This window comes from Podarcis vaucheri (assembly GCF_965113315.1).
Source record: "Podarcis vaucheri genome assembly, chromosome: 4".
Lineage (NCBI taxonomy): Eukaryota > Metazoa > Chordata > Lepidosauria > Squamata > Lacertidae > Podarcis > Podarcis vaucheri.
Window position 1 is genome coordinate 42585432 of NC_138762.1, and position 16630 is coordinate 42602061.

Genomic DNA, 16630 nt, shown 5'->3' on the forward strand with positions numbered 1-16630 from the left:
CCTAATCTGGAATTTTGGATGAAAAGGAAGCTCCCTACACTTTAATTCAGATTTGTACATGAAGATAATTCTGATAGTCTGCCTGGTATTTCTGAATGTATTTACGTTCCCTAATATATTTGCAGTGCTTTATAGGTTACCTATACCCTGAGCAAATTTGTCCATATTAGGCTTTGCACTTCCACTAAAACTTTTACAACAGTTCTCTTTTATACTACCCATATGAATGTAAAAACTGAGTCTGGTAAGTCAACACAACGTGGTGCTTAGTTGTTGTTTTTTTACATGGAGGGCAAAGGTCCCTTAGTTCTTGCGGAGGACCTCAGGTCTGAGAACTGAATATGGCCCTCCATGCCTCCCTCTCTTTTCCTCAGGAGGTCTCTTCCCAGGCAACACCTCTCACTTGTCCTGCTCTATGGTCCACCTTGAGTGCTTTTGCCTGGATGAAATAATGTCCTCTGGCAGATCCAGCAAATGATCTTGGGCCAGTCAGCCCCTTTTGGCCTAGCCTGTCTGACGGGCTTCTTATGAGGCTTGGAAACTATGTATGGCCCTTTGAATTTTGTGTAGGGGCAGTGGAGTCTAAATTTAATACACAAATAAAACCAGAACATAAGCTTTGTTAGACCAGAGTCCATTTCATCAGATGCATTATCCTTAGTAAGCCATGACAGTTTATGCCATAATAATAAGCAGGTCATAATACAGCTATCTTTCTGGAAGTTGTGTCAGTAAGATTTTATCACGTCAACGAAGAGGATCCTGCTTGTTTTATTTAAAATGTTGCATTGGTTCCTTCCAACACTCCAGCCCTGCACATGGAGCATTTTGATAGGAACCGGAAGTGTCATGCGGCAGTAGGGGTTTCTTTTTTTTTTAAATGCTGTACCTCTTTGTTGTCATATACCTCAGGGGTTGCCATGCTCATAGAGATAAGAAAGTATAGAGTATCTCACCAATTTTTGAAGATACAACCCCTGAAATATCTGTAAAAATGGTTTTTTGTCTTCCTGCGGCTGAAGTAAGAGCCGCTTAAATTCACAAATTCAACGTAGCTATGCTTTGGCAGGAACATCTCTTCTTCCCTACTCAATATAAAGTGGCAGCCAAGACATCACACGAACTATGATCAAAATTAGACAATGCATGAGCCAGACCTGTATTTGCTGCTGCTCAGTTACAGCACTTCTTCAGCATTGCTCTCTATAGGTAACTCACACTTCCCTCCAGACAGAAAGGGGGAAACAGACAATTCCAGAAACTGAACATTGGGCAGGTTGTGTGAGTCTATGTGGGCGATTTCCTCCCTTCTTCCCTCCCCCCCGCCCATCCAGCCAATACAATCCACTGACGTCACGGAAGGCTGTCGAGAGTATCAGAATAATGAGCATTGTGGAGCTCACGTCGTGGAGGGCGTGGCTCATGCGTCGATTCGGTCTCCTAGGCAACGACGCAGGCGTCGGGAGAGTGTGCGCGCGGGAGGGGCTCGCTCTTCCAAGGCCTGGCCGGCGGCGGAGGCTGCGTTCCCCTTCGTGAGTAGCGCCGGCGGCGGTTGGGCGTTTTGTTTCTCCCTTAGACGAGAGCAAATAGGGGGCGAGGGGAGCATGCGCGGGTGGAGGCTTCGACGGCTTGTCCCTCAGGGGTCAGCCTGAACCTGTGCCGGGGGGGGGGGTTGGTGGGTGCGCCGTTCTCTTGTCAGGCAGAGAACAGTTATGAACTCTAGTATTATTAATGGCTTTTATCCTAGGAGCAGTTTGACTGTGTCGTCTGACATGTTCGCCCACAACTTAACACTACACCCCCCCATATATTCAAGAAACATTTTTCAATCTTCTCTAAACATATGTCCTTCTTGTTCTCTTATTCTACATGTTAAATCTGCAAGCTATGCATATTCCATCAGGTTAAGTTGCCATTCTTCTTTAGTTGGGGCCGCACTTGTTTTTCCAGTGTGTGTGTGTGTGTGTGTGTGTGTGTGTGTTTTGGCCAGACCTAAACAAGAACACCACTCTGGCCACAGCAACCTCTTCCCACCGTACAGATTCTATGATTCTGGCACCTGGGCTGAGTCAGGAAGCCTCTTAGCAAGTCAGGATGGAGGAACTCCGCAGGGAAAGCCACCTTTGTAGGTGCCCTTCCTCACCTCTGCCTCTCAGGTGGTTCTGCTTCCCTCACCTGAGTAGCTTCTGAGGGATGGAGGGGACACACACAAGCACACACACATGTGATATGGCTTGTGGGCAGGAGCTCTTCACCCTCCTGTTTACAAGCCAGTCCTGTTCACGTCTCCTTGGAAGAAGCTACCACCAAGTTGACTGGATGTTCACCAGGTTTGTGCAGTATTGCATAAAAAGGGAGCAGCCCCCATCCCTTCTTACAAATGGGTTAAGCCCCAATGAATTCAGTGGGCCTTGCTTTTTTCTTTCTTTCTTTTGAATACTAGGAATGGGGGAGAAATTCAGTTCGCATATAAAGAAAGGCAAACCAGCCTGAATTGCACTTTCCAAAAAATAGTACAAGAACTAAAACTCCGTTATCCTTCAAAATGTGAAAGGGGGCAGGATTTAAAATGTAAAACAGAGAGAATTTGCAATGTCAATTGCATTAGATATCATTGTAAATGAATCCACTAACCTGGTTGCACAAAATAATCTATCTGTGATAATGCAGGTATCCATTGAACTAAAGAGTGATACGTTAGACAGAGCGATAAGCAGCCAGGCTGCTTTGGCAAGAGACACTTGCCAAATAATCAGCTTATCTTCTACTTGCTTAAATTAACCAACCTGCTGACACAGATTGAAAACATTTTCTCTTGGGAATTTGTATGTACATATGTATTAAGCATCTGAAGACTTTTGCCTTCCATGTCCATCTACAGTAATTTCAACTGTTCTAAGTAGACATTATTTGCAAACACAGGTGTTGACTGTGCCATTATATCAAAATTATGGGATTATTTGACAAGCTAGCAGGCTGGCTTGGTCTGAAGAAGAAAGAAGTTCATGTTCTGTGCCTTGGGTTGGACAATAGTGGCAAGACAACAATTATTAACAAGCTAAAACCATCTAATGTAAGTAGTCCTTTTTAGTATGTTACCCGCTTGTTTGCCAAATCTTGTAGTAAAGATAATGCTCATATTTGGATACATGTATAGAAAGATTTAATTTGTACCATATTGAAATACTAATGTTTAAGATGGCATTCATCTTTATACACTGTTTTCTCTTTTGGAAGTAGATCACATTATTTTTCGTTTTTGATATGATGTATAATTCTAAACTGCTTGTACAATTTCTTAGGTAGTCCTATTGTGTGATTTTCAGGACCCTATCAATGTTTATTCAGAAGAAATTCCGCTATTCAAAGGGGCTTTACTCTCCAGGAAGTGTGTTCAGAATTGTAATTTTACCCATCTAATGAAGAAGAAAGGAAACCTCTTTAGTGGTTTTAATATAGAAAAGCAGAGCAGACCTCAGAAAAATGAATTAAATAAAAATATTAAACATTACTATCCCACGCCTTTTCTCAGGGGATATATTTCAGAAATAGCAGAGATTAAAAGTGAATTTATTAAGATCTAATATGAGGCATCCATTGTATAGTTGGAAATACATGATTTATGCTGCCCATGTTTGGGTTTTCACAATGGCCTGTAAACAAATTTAAGTTTAATCAACTAGTGCTTAGGATATTAATACTGTTTATACATACATACCCTTTTGCACACATGCAGATATGTATATGTTACTTAAATGCTATTATAGCTTTCTTTAAATAGCTTTTCCTTAAATAGTATCTGTGATACCTCGGCTCTAAATGCAGGGCAAGAATAAATATATCATTAAGGTCTTTTCAAGGTAATATTATGCTTTGACATGATTTCAGCAAAAACTTATTGTGTTAAACAACTATAAGCAAAACATTAGCATACTGGTTTGTTACTTTCAACTAGTACAGAAAGGTCACACTTATTTTTGTTAAGCCATATTAGATTGAAAACATTAAGTACTTAGTCACTAGCCGTGCTAGCACCTAAATGCTAAGCCAAACCATGACTAAGTATGAGCAAGCAAGCATGCATCTTCTCTCTGGAGCAAGAGTTGTGGCCTCTTTGCTCCTCCCTGGTTTTGCTCTGCCATGCTTCCTGCAACTAAACTCTCTTTTGTTGTATTATGTTCAAACTTCACTCGTGGCTTGTCTCATTCCAAACAAATTGCAAACTGTAGCCAAGGTTTGCTTTTAGTTTACCGCTCATGATTTGTTTGGGGGAGACAAACCAGAAGACTGGGTTTGGATGTAACATTAAATCAAACCTTGGCTCAGCTCCAGATAGCAGAGAAGGAGCAAAGTAGCTATTATTTTCGCTCTGCATGCTTGCTCGTTCACACTTAGCCATGGTTTAACTGAGCATTATGTGCAAACTGTACAAAGGTCATGGGCTGAGCTCTGCATGCATTGCAGCATTTTCAGGTCCCCTTCGCAAAGCAGTTGCCATCCCCGTGCTACTCCACAAAACTATACATTTTGGGGATTGCAATATGTTGCTGAATGAAGAGCCATGTTTTATGGAGAGAGGAGAGGACCAAGAAAACCCTGGTCATGGTTTATTTTAATGAGTCTTCTCTTATGTATCACTAAGTTTGGATCCAACAAAATGTACCTGCTGTCTTACACCATCCAATAAGGAAGCAGGTGGCACTGTAGTCTAAACCACTGAGCCTCTTGGGATTGCAGATCAGAAGGGCAGCAGTTCAATTCCGCACAGCAGGGTGAGCTCCCGTTGCTTTGTGCCAGATTCTGCCAACCTAGCAGTTTTAAAGCATATCAGTGCAAGTAGATAAATAGGTTACCACGGCAGCAGGAAGGTAAATGGCAGTTTAATCATGCTGGCCACATGACCCGGAAAGCTGTATGTAGACAAACACTGACTTCCTCGGCCTGAAGTGAGATGAGCACTGTACCCCATAGTCGCCTTTGACTGGACTTAACCATCCAGGGATCATTTACCATCCAATGTTTCTTAAAAGCTTGTGTATTCCTGCAGTATCCATAGGTTGCCTGTTTAGGTATTGGTACTACTGTTCTCTGCTGCCAACACAAACATCATACTGCATTAAATAACTGATTTAAATAAGCTAAATATCCACAGTACTGCTACTTAGCATGTATATAGCATTTTAGTATATTCTGAGCTCTTCACATACTTAGCCAGCATTAGTTTAGCATGATGAGAATGAGCCATAGTGAGCCACGAGGGGGAAATATATGATGCCACGTGACATTTTAAACTATTATTTATTTGGATCAAGAGAATATATTACTGATTTTTAGTATTAAAATTGAACATGAATTTTTAAAGACAATTTTGTTTTCTTTTGAAGGCTCAAACTCAAGATATTGTTCCCACGATAGGATTCAGTGTAGAAAAATTTAAGACATCTAGGTAAGACCCTTTTATTTCATTATGTTTATATTCTATATAATTATGTATTAGACAAGAGAATTGTCTTTCTAATAGGCTGCATTAACTATAACATTTGATTTGGCATGGGGATGTAATTCTATATGTAGTCATTGTGACAAGCCTCTGGGGAAGGGATCACAAATTGCTAAGACAGCTTTCTTGTTGAAAAGGTCTCATATTTCAGTGGTACTGTTGAAATTTTGTGCCTTTCATATTAATGATTTTAAGTGTTGGAGAGTCTCTTTAACTAGATTTAAAAGAAAACATTGTCCAGGAGCCAAGCAGCTCACAGGTTGAAGCCTGTTGACTTTTCTGTTTGAACAACGTGCCCCATGCCATAATAAAATTGCTTCTGAAAGTTGCCTCAACTTCAAGAGTGTCTTGCATTATAGCAAGGGTGGGATACCTCTGGGCCCCAGGCCTAATTAGTCCTGGTATCAGCATGTTTACTTAGTGGTAAGTCTCACTGAGTTCACTCAAACAATTTACTTAGTCAGAAAATAAATAGTTGCACTAGTGGGAGCCAGCATGATTAGCCTTCCTAGTGCAATGAAGCTATACCCCACCAATCAGCTCTGGGGGGTTGGGAGAACCCCCAGAATAGAGTGTAGGGGGTAGAGAGAGTGATCTCCTTAGTGCTATTTGAATTCAACCGTTGGCTTAAGAATCAATAGTTACTTTTTTGTTTTTTAAGTATCCAGTTTTTATATTTAATTGAATATGATGTGTTGGCATACAAGTTAATATGAAGTTTTCTGTTACCAAAAGCATATCAATAAGCGTTTCAATAACGAGTCAGAAGTAAGCGCTACTATGTTCAGTAGACTGGGTAATAATTGTACATAGCCATAAAAGCATTTCAGTTTTAATTTTATATATATTTTTGTTTATAGTTTGTCATTCACTGTGTTTGATATGTCGGGTCAAGGTAGATACAGAAATCTTTGGGAACACTACTACAAGTAAGTTCTTTTTTATTGTGAGACTGAAATTTGCAGTATTTGTACATATGTAGAAACTACAAGTCTCTCATCATTTCTGTATGAAATTTATGAAGGTGACTGGGAGTAATTGCAAAATATGATAATGATACTTCTGTTGTGACTTAAGATAATATTCATAGGCTTGCAAAATAAAAAAATTAATACTTATGCGTAATTAATTTTAAGTTAACTAGTGTTTACAGCAGCCTCATACCTCATACCTTGCAGATTTTTTTACTACAATTCCTACCAGCTCCAGCCAGCACAACCATAATGGGAATTGGAGTTCAAAACATCTGCAGGGCACTAGGTTCCATGTTGAAGTACTCTTGCAGCTCACTTGATATGAAAAGTTGGTCCGCCTTGCTTTAGAAATACTGTGGTTATAAATCTAAGCAAAGATTCATGTCTGTTTTGAAAATAGCTTGAGTTCCACCATATGGAACATAATGTTTTTTCTAAGAATCTAGAAGGAATATGCTGCAACCAGTTAGTATAGTAACACACAACACATTGAAGTTGGATTCTGATAATTCGTTTTGTTACTCAACATTTTAGGAAGCATCTAATTTGCTTCTTTGCTTTCTATAACACACAGAGATTGCCAGGCCATTATTTTTGTCATTGATAGCAATGACACACTAAGAATGGTTGTGGCCAAAGAAGAACTTGACACTCTCATGAATCATCCAGGTGAGAAGATCCTTTATCATTCACTCAGTTCTATTCCTACTATATGCCTTTCACATAAAACAACTATTTTCTTGGTAACTTTGTATTTGCATATAAAACCTCCTTGTTTTTCTCCCCAGTAGATAACTGGAATAAAGATTTCAGTATATTTTCTGTTAATCGGAGTATCACAAGTATAATTCAAGATGAAATTAATTTAATATAAGGATACCAGAACAAATTTCAGAAATAAGAGATCAATTGAACTTGCATAAATTTTAAACTCTCAATTTGTCCCCTAAACTTAATGTGCTGTAACAGCTTGTGGGCAATTCAGTAAAAGATTTTACTATACAGTGGTGCCTCGCAAGACGAAATTAATTCGTTCCGCAATTCTCTTCGTCTTGCGGTTTTTTCGTCTTGCGATGCACGGTTTCCCATAGGAATGCATTGAAAATCAATTAATGCGCTCCTAGGGAAACCACCTTCAGACCAGGTCCGGGGACAGTCTGTCTTCTGAAGGCTGGGGGGGGGGACAAGGGCTTTTCTTCCCACCCCCAGCATTTTAAAAAACCCTGGGACAGCGGAGGACTTCTCCGCTGTGCGGGGCTATCTTAAAATGCTGGCGGGCGGCATTTTAAAATCGCGGAGGCGATTTAAAAGCCCCTGGGAAGGCAGGCGGGGGGACAAAGACTTTCGCCCCCTGCCCGCCTTCAGAAGGTGTTCCCGCCCCCCGCCCCACTTCGGAACAGCTTTCCGAAGTGGGGCGGCGGGGCCAGGTGTTCCCGACCCCCCTCCCCACTTCGGAAGAGCTTTCCGAAGTGGGGCGGTGGGGCCAGGTGTTCCCGACCCCCCTCCCCACTTCGGAAGAGCTTTCCGAAGTGGGGCGGCGGGGCCAGGTGTTCCCGACCCCCCTCCCCACTTCGGAAGAGCTTTCCGAAGTGGGGCGGCGGGGCCAGGTGTCCCCGCCCCCCGCCCCACTTCGGAAGAGCTTTCCGAAGTGGGGCGGCGGGGCCAGGTGTCCCCGACCCCCCTCCCCACTTCGGAAGAGCTTTCCGAAGTGGGGCGGCGGGGCCAGGTGTCCCCGACCCCCCTCCCCACTTCGGAAGAGCTTTCCGAAGTGGGGCGGCGGGGCCAGGTGTCCCCGCCCCCCCCTCCCCACTTCGGAAGAGCTTTCCGAAGTGGGGCGGCGGGGCCAGGTGTCCCCGACCCCCCTCCCCACTTCGGAAGAGCTTTCCGAAGTGGGGCGGCGGGGCCAGGTGTCCCCGACCCCCCTCCCCACTTCGGAAGAGCTTTCCAAAGTGGGGCGGCGGGGCCAGGTGTCCCCGCCCCCCCTCCCCACTTCGGAACAGGTCCTGGACCTCTTCTGAAGGCTGGCGGGGGCGAAAGTCTTTGCTCCCCCCGCCTGCCTTCAAAAGCTGTCCGGCCCAGGCATCCCGGACCTTTCTGCCAGCAGCGGCAGCGCTGCCGCTGCTGGCGGAGACTTGCCGGCATGCCGAAGCCTGCGCGCAGCGCGCCCAGGCTTCGCGGATCTCTCTGCCAGCAGCGGCAGCTCTGCCGCTGCTGGCGGAGAGTTGCCGGCATGCCGAAGCCTGCGCGCAGCGCGCCCAGGCTTCGCGGATCTCTCTGCCAGCAGCGGCAGCTCTGCCGCTGCTGGCGGAGAGTTGCCGGCATGCCGAAGCCTGCGCGGAGCGCGCCCAGGCTTCGCGGATCTCTCTGCCAGCAGCGGCAGCTCTGCCGCTGCTGGCGGAGACTTGCCGGCATGCCGAAGCCTGTGCGCAGCGCGCCCAGGCTTCGCGGATCTCTCCTGCCTTCAAAAGCCGTCCGGGATAGCAGGAAGCGCTTCCCTGCTATCCCGGACTGCTTTTAAAATGCTGGCGCTGGGGAGCAAAGCCTTTTGGCCCCCGCCAGCCTTCCTGGACCTCTTCTGAAGGCCGGAGGGGGGGGAAAGGCTTTGCTCCCCACCGCTAGCATTTAAAAGAGGTCCCCGGAGATTTCCCTATGGGCTTTCGTCTTGCGAAGCAAGCCCATAGGGGAATTCGTCTTGCGAGGCAAATCGCGGACGAAAAAACCTTTCGTCTAGCGAGTTTTTTGTCTTGCGAGGCATTCGTCTTGCGGGGCACTACTGTATTGGTTTCCGACAATTTGCACCAACAAGGCAAATACCTTCAGGTTGGGCCTGAGACACATCTCTCCAGCCCTCTTCACACATAAGAAGGGACTGCAAATATGCATCTCCGGCACCATCCTGAGCTTGCGTGACTCCTCAGCTAATCCCCTTATGTCTGTTTGGACACCTGTAAGGGAAAGCCTACATCCATCCATTCATTCTGGAATCCCAATCATGCATGGTTCCAAAAATTCATTGAAAACATTTGCAGATAGAAGTCTACACATGCAAAGTTTTTCCTCCTGAGAAGTCATGCAAGCTTCGTGAGGAGGCTGAAGTGTGAAGGGAGCTTATGCTATACTTACTGTGAGAGAAAACAGTGGCTTTGTTTTTTAGAGGAGAAATTGATTCATGTATAGAAATATAATAAATGTAATGTTCCCTGTATATATTAATTTGAAAAATATCTATAGAGGGAAAACTACTGTTAGGCTGCATAACCTAACCATACTGTGTAGATATCAGCGGTGTGTTACTGAGCCTCCCATAAATGTTTTTCACAAATCATAAATTGTTATGTTACATGGGATGGGTCCAGTGTAGTTGCTGAAATAATTCACTTTGATCTGACTGAACATTGAAATTGGGCGGGGGAATAATCTAATAACTGTATAATTCAGGAGTAGCGACAGATCTGTATTTTCAAAGCTTAGATTAAAAACTACACTGGAGATAGGATTTGGCTTTTATATTAAAAATAGATGCCTTCAGCAACAGCTGTAAGTAACAGAATACTGCCATATATATGGTTGCATTTCTATTCTATAATATAGTTATTTTACATCTATGGAAGTAACTTCTCTGATGTTAGTAGACTTAATAAAAACCATGAAGTAAGATTGATGTTGATGAAATTGTTACTGATTGTATGGAATATTTATGATATATTGTACCCTGTACTGTATATATTGACTGCAAAGCTATGAACTAGATTTTAGGGTTTTTCTTGTCAAATAATTTTCCTGATTCTGTATTATTGATTGGAATATCTTCACTAATTTGTCTTCAAGTGCAACTTTAACCATGATCAGACCTCAGCCCCAGAATCTTTTTTCAGAACAAGAATCGAATCCTTGCCTATGTGAAGTAATACTACTATTACTACTACATGAAGTGTCTCTTCTTATGTGCCTTTTCCTCTCTAATGAGCAGTTGCAGCTACACGCATGCTGAGAGCTCAGTAAAACTGACTAGCAGGGCAGATGACATGGCTCCCAGGCAGGCTCAGCGTCTCTTTGTTTTTAAAAATAATTCCCTGCTTTTAGTACTTGCTAGATATAATCCACAACAAGCTTATTTTGGTCAGTTCATATATCTTGTTACATTCTTGCTGCATGCAAATGTGCCACAATCTCATAGGAGAGTTTGAAACCCTGTATCATATCTACAGCTTCTGTGGTTAAGTTTGAAAGAAGAGCTCCTTAATGAAACACTTACTTAAAAACAGTAAGGATATGACAGTGCATAGGGACTTAGCTTAATTATAAACTTTGCAGCCTTAGACATACATCTTTGGGGGTGGGTACTTTCGGAACTGTACTGAAACATGCACCAGAGATGCCATGGCCCAGTGTCTCTATCTTAGTAGGATAAAACCTTCAAAAGATGGCATTGACAGGTGAGCAGTTTAGGCATATTGCCGCCTTGTAAAAATGTGTTTATATAAAATATGAATGGATTAATGAAACGTTATGTTACTCCTAGATCTTAAACACCGAAGAATACCAATTTTGTTCTTTGCAAACAAGATGGACCTCAGGTTTGCTGTGTCATCAGTAAAAGTATCTCAGTTATTGGCTTTGGAGAACATCAAAGACAAGCCATGGCATATCTGGTAAAATTGGCTTACTTTCATTTTGTACTAAAATTAGTTTTAAGTTACTAATGCTTATATTGAGTGAAGAAAACTCTGTGATAACCAGTATACAAATACTGATTCCAAAAGCAAGCTGTAATCAGTGTCATGTTACACAGTTGTATAAAGGTAATATCTATTTGTAGAAGATTGGTGTTTGAATTTGCAGGGTTGTTTTTCTAAGATAAACCAAGAAACTGACAGAATCTTATTAATCTCAGCATCTTGGAATACTTCTGGAAAGCTACCAGTGTTAGCAAATCACAGCTTGCCATTTGCTTGATGTAGAGCAACAGTCGGTGGGATCAAGCTGTGTTTGCCCATCAGTGGAAAAGACTCGCTGAAGCAATGATATTTCTCCTTCCTCACCTCCGCCTGCAGCCCTTATGCACCCCCTCCCCAAAAAAATCCACCTGCTCCAGAAGACTGTGGGCAATGACAAAGGCATAGATTGCTATTATTTGGAAAGTTATATTTTCACTAACTTGTTGGCGAGTGTGCAACATTTCAGCTTACGTCAGGCTTGTGCAGGATGAGAAACAGAGAAGTTGGTTTCCCCCCCCCCCCCACTCTGCTTCTGGAGGCTGAAACGTGAGCATGGGGGCTGCCTTAAATTATTTGCAAAACCTCTGTTTGAAGAAGCTAATACTTCCTCTTTAAGAACAGGTAGTTGGTGGCAGCTGCAGTGGGGTGCGGGAAAGAAGTCCCCTAGCTACCCTGCTGCCATCCACTTACCTCTCCACTTGCCTGTTTAAAGGAGAAGCACAAGTTTCTAGAGAGCCAGTGTGGTGTAGTGGTTAAGAGCGGTAGCCTTGTAATCTCGGGAACCGGGTTCTCGTCTCCGCTCCTCCACATGCAGCTGCTGGGTGACCTTGGGCCAGTCACACTTCTGTGAAGTCTCTCAGCCCCACTCACCTCACAGAGTGTTTGTTGTGGGGGAGGAAGGGAAAGGAGAATGTTAGCCGCTTTGAGACTCCTTAAAGGGAGTGAAAGGTGGGATATCAAATCCAAACTCTTCTTTTTCGTCTAAGCTATCCTCTCCCTGGATCTAGAAGAAACTTTCTGAACATGGTGCCTGCTAGATGTTGTTAGACTACAACAATCACCAGCCCCTGCTAGCGGGCATCAGGTTGAGGATGGCTGAACTAGTCTAGCTCTTGAGAGCCAGTGTGGTGTAGTGGTTAAGAGCGGTAGCCTTGTAATCTCGGGAACCGGGTTCGCGTCTCCGCTCCTCCACATGCAGCTGCTGGGTGACCTTGGGCCAGTCACACTTCTCTGAAGTCTCTCAGCCCCACTCACCTCACAGAGTGTTTGTTGTGGGGGAGGAAGGGAAAGGAGAATGTTAGCCGCTTTGAGACTCCTTAAAGGGAGTGAAAGGCAGGATATCAAATCCAAACTCTTCTTACTTCAAACAGTGCTTTTGCAAAAGGCTTTATTCCCCTACTCATCAGCTGATGAGTGAAGATTAAATCCTGCTGCTTTATCTGAGCAATCCAATTCACTGGTGGGCACAGGGCATGCAGCCAAAGCAGCATTAAACCCTGTCCTCTTGTCCATCAGCTAATGTCACCAGTGGCATCAGCTGATCATCGAGTGGGTGTGGTTTGGGAAAAGTGGCCTTGTGGGCTAAATTGGACCTCCTAGTGGACAAAGATGGCCAATGGCCCAAAGGTTCCTTACCTCTGTAGTAAAGACTTTAGGGAAGAGGCAGATGAAATAGTAGGCAGAATCAAGGGAGCCAAAGAGAGGAAGAGATCAGAGCCAGAGGAAAGAGAGAGGGGTCGGTAATGACAGAAATATTTTAAGAAATGGAGCACTTATAGTTACTTCTCTACTGCTGCTACAGCCCTTATAGTCTTATTTTCTCATATATTCCCATTGATTTGTGAGGATCTTGCGAATTCACTTAACTTTTTGTATTCTCTTCCAGACACTGCAAACACTGCTTCCACTTTGTTAGGCATTCCTTATAGGGCAGGGAAACTGAACGTGATGGTGTCATGTTAGATTTTGTTTTATTGCAAGTGGTTGAAAGAAAGAGGAAATTGAGGTTTGCTGCTTCAGGCAGCAACTAAGCATCTCAGCATCTTTCATGTTGGTCTGTGCTATGTACTATCTTCATACACTAACAATAAATATTCTTCTGTGGCTATGATTTGATCTTAACTAACTGTAGAAAATGTAAACACTTTTTTCATTAGGTTTTTTTTTGTGCCATTAAAAAATGTTTTTTTTTTCTCATTTTAGTGCTAGTGATGCTCTTAAAGGAGAAGGTTTGCAAGAAGGTGTAGACTGGCTTCAAGGTACATTTCATCATGCTTTGCATTACCAGCTTCCCTTTTCCATTCATTTTGTAGTCTTTTCTGTCATTTCATTTTGCTTTTCCCTCAATCTATTTTTGCTATCAGATCAGATTACACAGTGAGTATACTCATCAAACTTGGCTATTTGGATCCCTGTGTGTTACACTTTATATTTTTAGCAAAAATACCTCCCTTTAAAACTTCCCATTTAAATTAAGCAAATATATGGACAGTATTGTTACTCCTAAATTAAGACTAAGAAATAGTGCTTGTGGTCTGAGTACAATGCTATAAGCGTGGAATGTATGATTCTTTTATTTGTTTACAACAGAAAGCAAGTAGCATTATGATGTAGATTACAAAAAGCTAAAGCATTTAGTAAAATATGGCAGCTTTTATGCTGTGCATACCAGAGAATTTTCAAAATGACTAGATGATTTCTAGGTCTAGAGATAATTGCATTTTCAAGTCTCATTCTCGCTGTCTGCTCTCGTTGACTGAATGAGTCTTGAGAAGTTTTATGCAGCATTCAAGCATCCCACATTATTATCCTCCACTATCCTTTGGTGTAAGTTATCATAATTAATGTTTAATATCTACCATTGTTTGGGCTTTAATAGTGATACTGTCTCTCTTCATTTAATTTATTATGATGATGATGATGATGATGATTATTATTATTATTATTATTATTATTTAAATGCCACCCATCTGACTGGGTTGCCCCATAACACATTATTTAGTAAATAAATTAATTTATATAATCAACATTTATTTTTATTCCAATGATCACTGTTTTGGAATGGAATATTCTTATAGGAAATTACTGGTTTACATAGAGTGGCAAGCTCTTTTGCATGCTTTTTAGAAGCTTTGCTCTAAGCTTTGGCCTTAGTTGAGTACAGTGTTTTATTTAAAATACACCGCTAGATGTCAGCAGAGACTAAAAGATGAGAGGCAGAGAAGCACCATTTAGTATATTGGCTGTGTGAAGATCCATGTTTACACACTGTAGTGCTGATCCATAAGAACATTTCTATGAAGGAGGCGCAGGTTATAGTTTATATTTCAAGGCTCTATAAAATAGCTCAGAAGCCTTAATACTACAGTGGTACCTCAGGTTACAGACACTTCAGGTTACAGACACTTCAAGGTTATAGACTCCACTAACCCAGAAATATTACCTCGGGTTAAGAACTTTGCTTCAGGATGAGAACAGAAATTGCGCAGCGGCGGCAGCGGTAGGCCCCATTAGCTAAAGTGGTACTTCAGGTTAAGAACAGTTTCAGGTTAAGAATGGATCTCCAGAACAAATTAAGTTCTTAACCCGAGGTACCACTGTACTAGAATTCTGTGGCGAATATACCGTATTTTTCGTTCTATAAGACGCACCAGACCACAAGAGGCACCTAGTTTTTGGAGGAGGAAAACAAGAGAAAAAAAATTTGAATCTCAGAAGCCAAAACAGCAAGAGGGATCGCTGCACAGTGAAAGCAACAATCCCTCTTGCTGTTCTGGCTTCTGTGATAGCTGCGCAGTCTGCATTCGCTCCATAAGACCCACACACATTTCTCCTTACTTTTTAGGAGGGAAAAAGTGAGTCTTATAGAGCAAGAAATACGGTAATTAAATAAAAACAGCATTTTAACATCAACTTTATTTGTTTTACCTAGATCAGATCCAGGCAATGAAGACATGAAAAACCAATGAGTTATGAAAATGTCATAAAGATAATTTCTAGATGTACATGATGACCTCTTGAAGATGAAGACTTTTTATAGGTCTGTTTTCTTCTGTTGGCTTTTATAAAAGCCCAATAAAAAAATAATAAATATTTTTGTAACAAAATGTAGTAGCTCAAATGCACATTCATCATACTGAAGGAAAAAATACATGTGGTTTGGTAGAATAATAAAATCATTGTATGTAGTCTAAAAATGCTGGTGGATTTTTGAGTTAGGGGCTCAAGAGATCACATTTGACTTCCTGATTGTGCTCACCACAGTGTTTCATTCAAAAATATGCAGTGAGATGGACCTTTACCAGAATGTAAAAGTTTTCTCTTGCTTAGAAAACAGCTATTTAAATTTTACACACCATATTTCAGTAAAAATTTGGTTGAATGCGTTTACTCCGAGCCTGCATGCAATCCTGTATTTTTATAAGCAGTTGTGGATGTTTATGAATAATATGTACTGTTGATATGTACTGGACTATATTGTGTTCTATAAGAAGTGAAACAATATTTTCATAAATAAAATATGTTACTAAATACCTACTGTGCTTTTAAGATAATACGTTGAATATCAGCCAAGAACTAAAATAGTCTGTTACACATATTAAATCATCTTTTTGTTTTATAAAACTTTGCAGTGTATTATTCATTTTTTTGCTTGGTTCCTTTAATGCTAATATTTCATTCATTAATACAATACATAATCTGTACATTAAACTAAGCTAGACCAAAACCATCTATTTAGCACTGTACAGTTGGTTCTGGATGAGCTTCCTACTATGAAAGGAGAAGGTTCTAGTTCCAGTCCTCTCTTCAAAACAGTCTAATGTACACATGATTTTGTGAACTTATTGAACTTCGCACATTTTAAAGGTACGTCAAACCTGTGGTTACTTTTGATTATGTCTGATCTCTTCAAGTGAGATAGTTTTGCATGGATTTCCTCGCCCCCGTCCCAGATCCAGCCAGTGGGGAATCTGGTTTCTGAATCCACACCCAAAATAGTAATGCAGGTAACCAAATATATGTTGGTATATAAATTGTGTTCCCTTCCTGTAGCTTATATATACTGGTATGATGCTTGATTAGCTACTGGACTTGTCACAATTATGTCCTTCATTTTACCTGGTCACTGAACTATGTATATCATTAAGTATTGTGTTTTCTATTTTGGGGTGAACAGAAGATGCAGTAGATGGAGGTATAATGGTAGATGGGGATCCAATGGTAGATCTTTATGCAGTATTTTTCAGTAAATTAACAAGGGTTTCTGGCCCCTTTACAATGAAAAGAACTATAAAGTTCCTTTCTCTCCTTAAATTACACTGCTGAAATAAAATTAGGCTGCTGAAATGAAGAAAACTTGAGGTAACCAGGAGTGAAATTTGTGTGAATGTACTGAGCTCTGTTCAGTTCTGATAATGAAAACATATCTCTAGGCTCAG

At 41.7% G+C, this 16630-nt stretch overlaps 1 protein-coding gene across 1 annotated transcript; it reads left to right on the top strand.

The window, feature by feature from the left end:
• Positions 1-1408: 1408 nt before the first annotated feature.
• On the top strand, positions 1409-15815 carry ARL6 (ARF like GTPase 6). Its single transcript, XM_082219787.1, has 8 exons — positions 1409-1532; positions 2923-3073; positions 5385-5446; positions 6361-6429; positions 7049-7143; positions 10997-11126; positions 13395-13450; positions 15124-15815. Exons 2-8 carry the CDS (start codon positions 2951-2953, stop codon positions 15147-15149), a joined length of 561 nt encoding a protein of 186 aa, XP_082075913.1. The 5' UTR covers positions 1409-1532; positions 2923-2950; the 3' UTR covers positions 15150-15815.
• Positions 15816-16630: the final 815 nt, after the last annotated feature.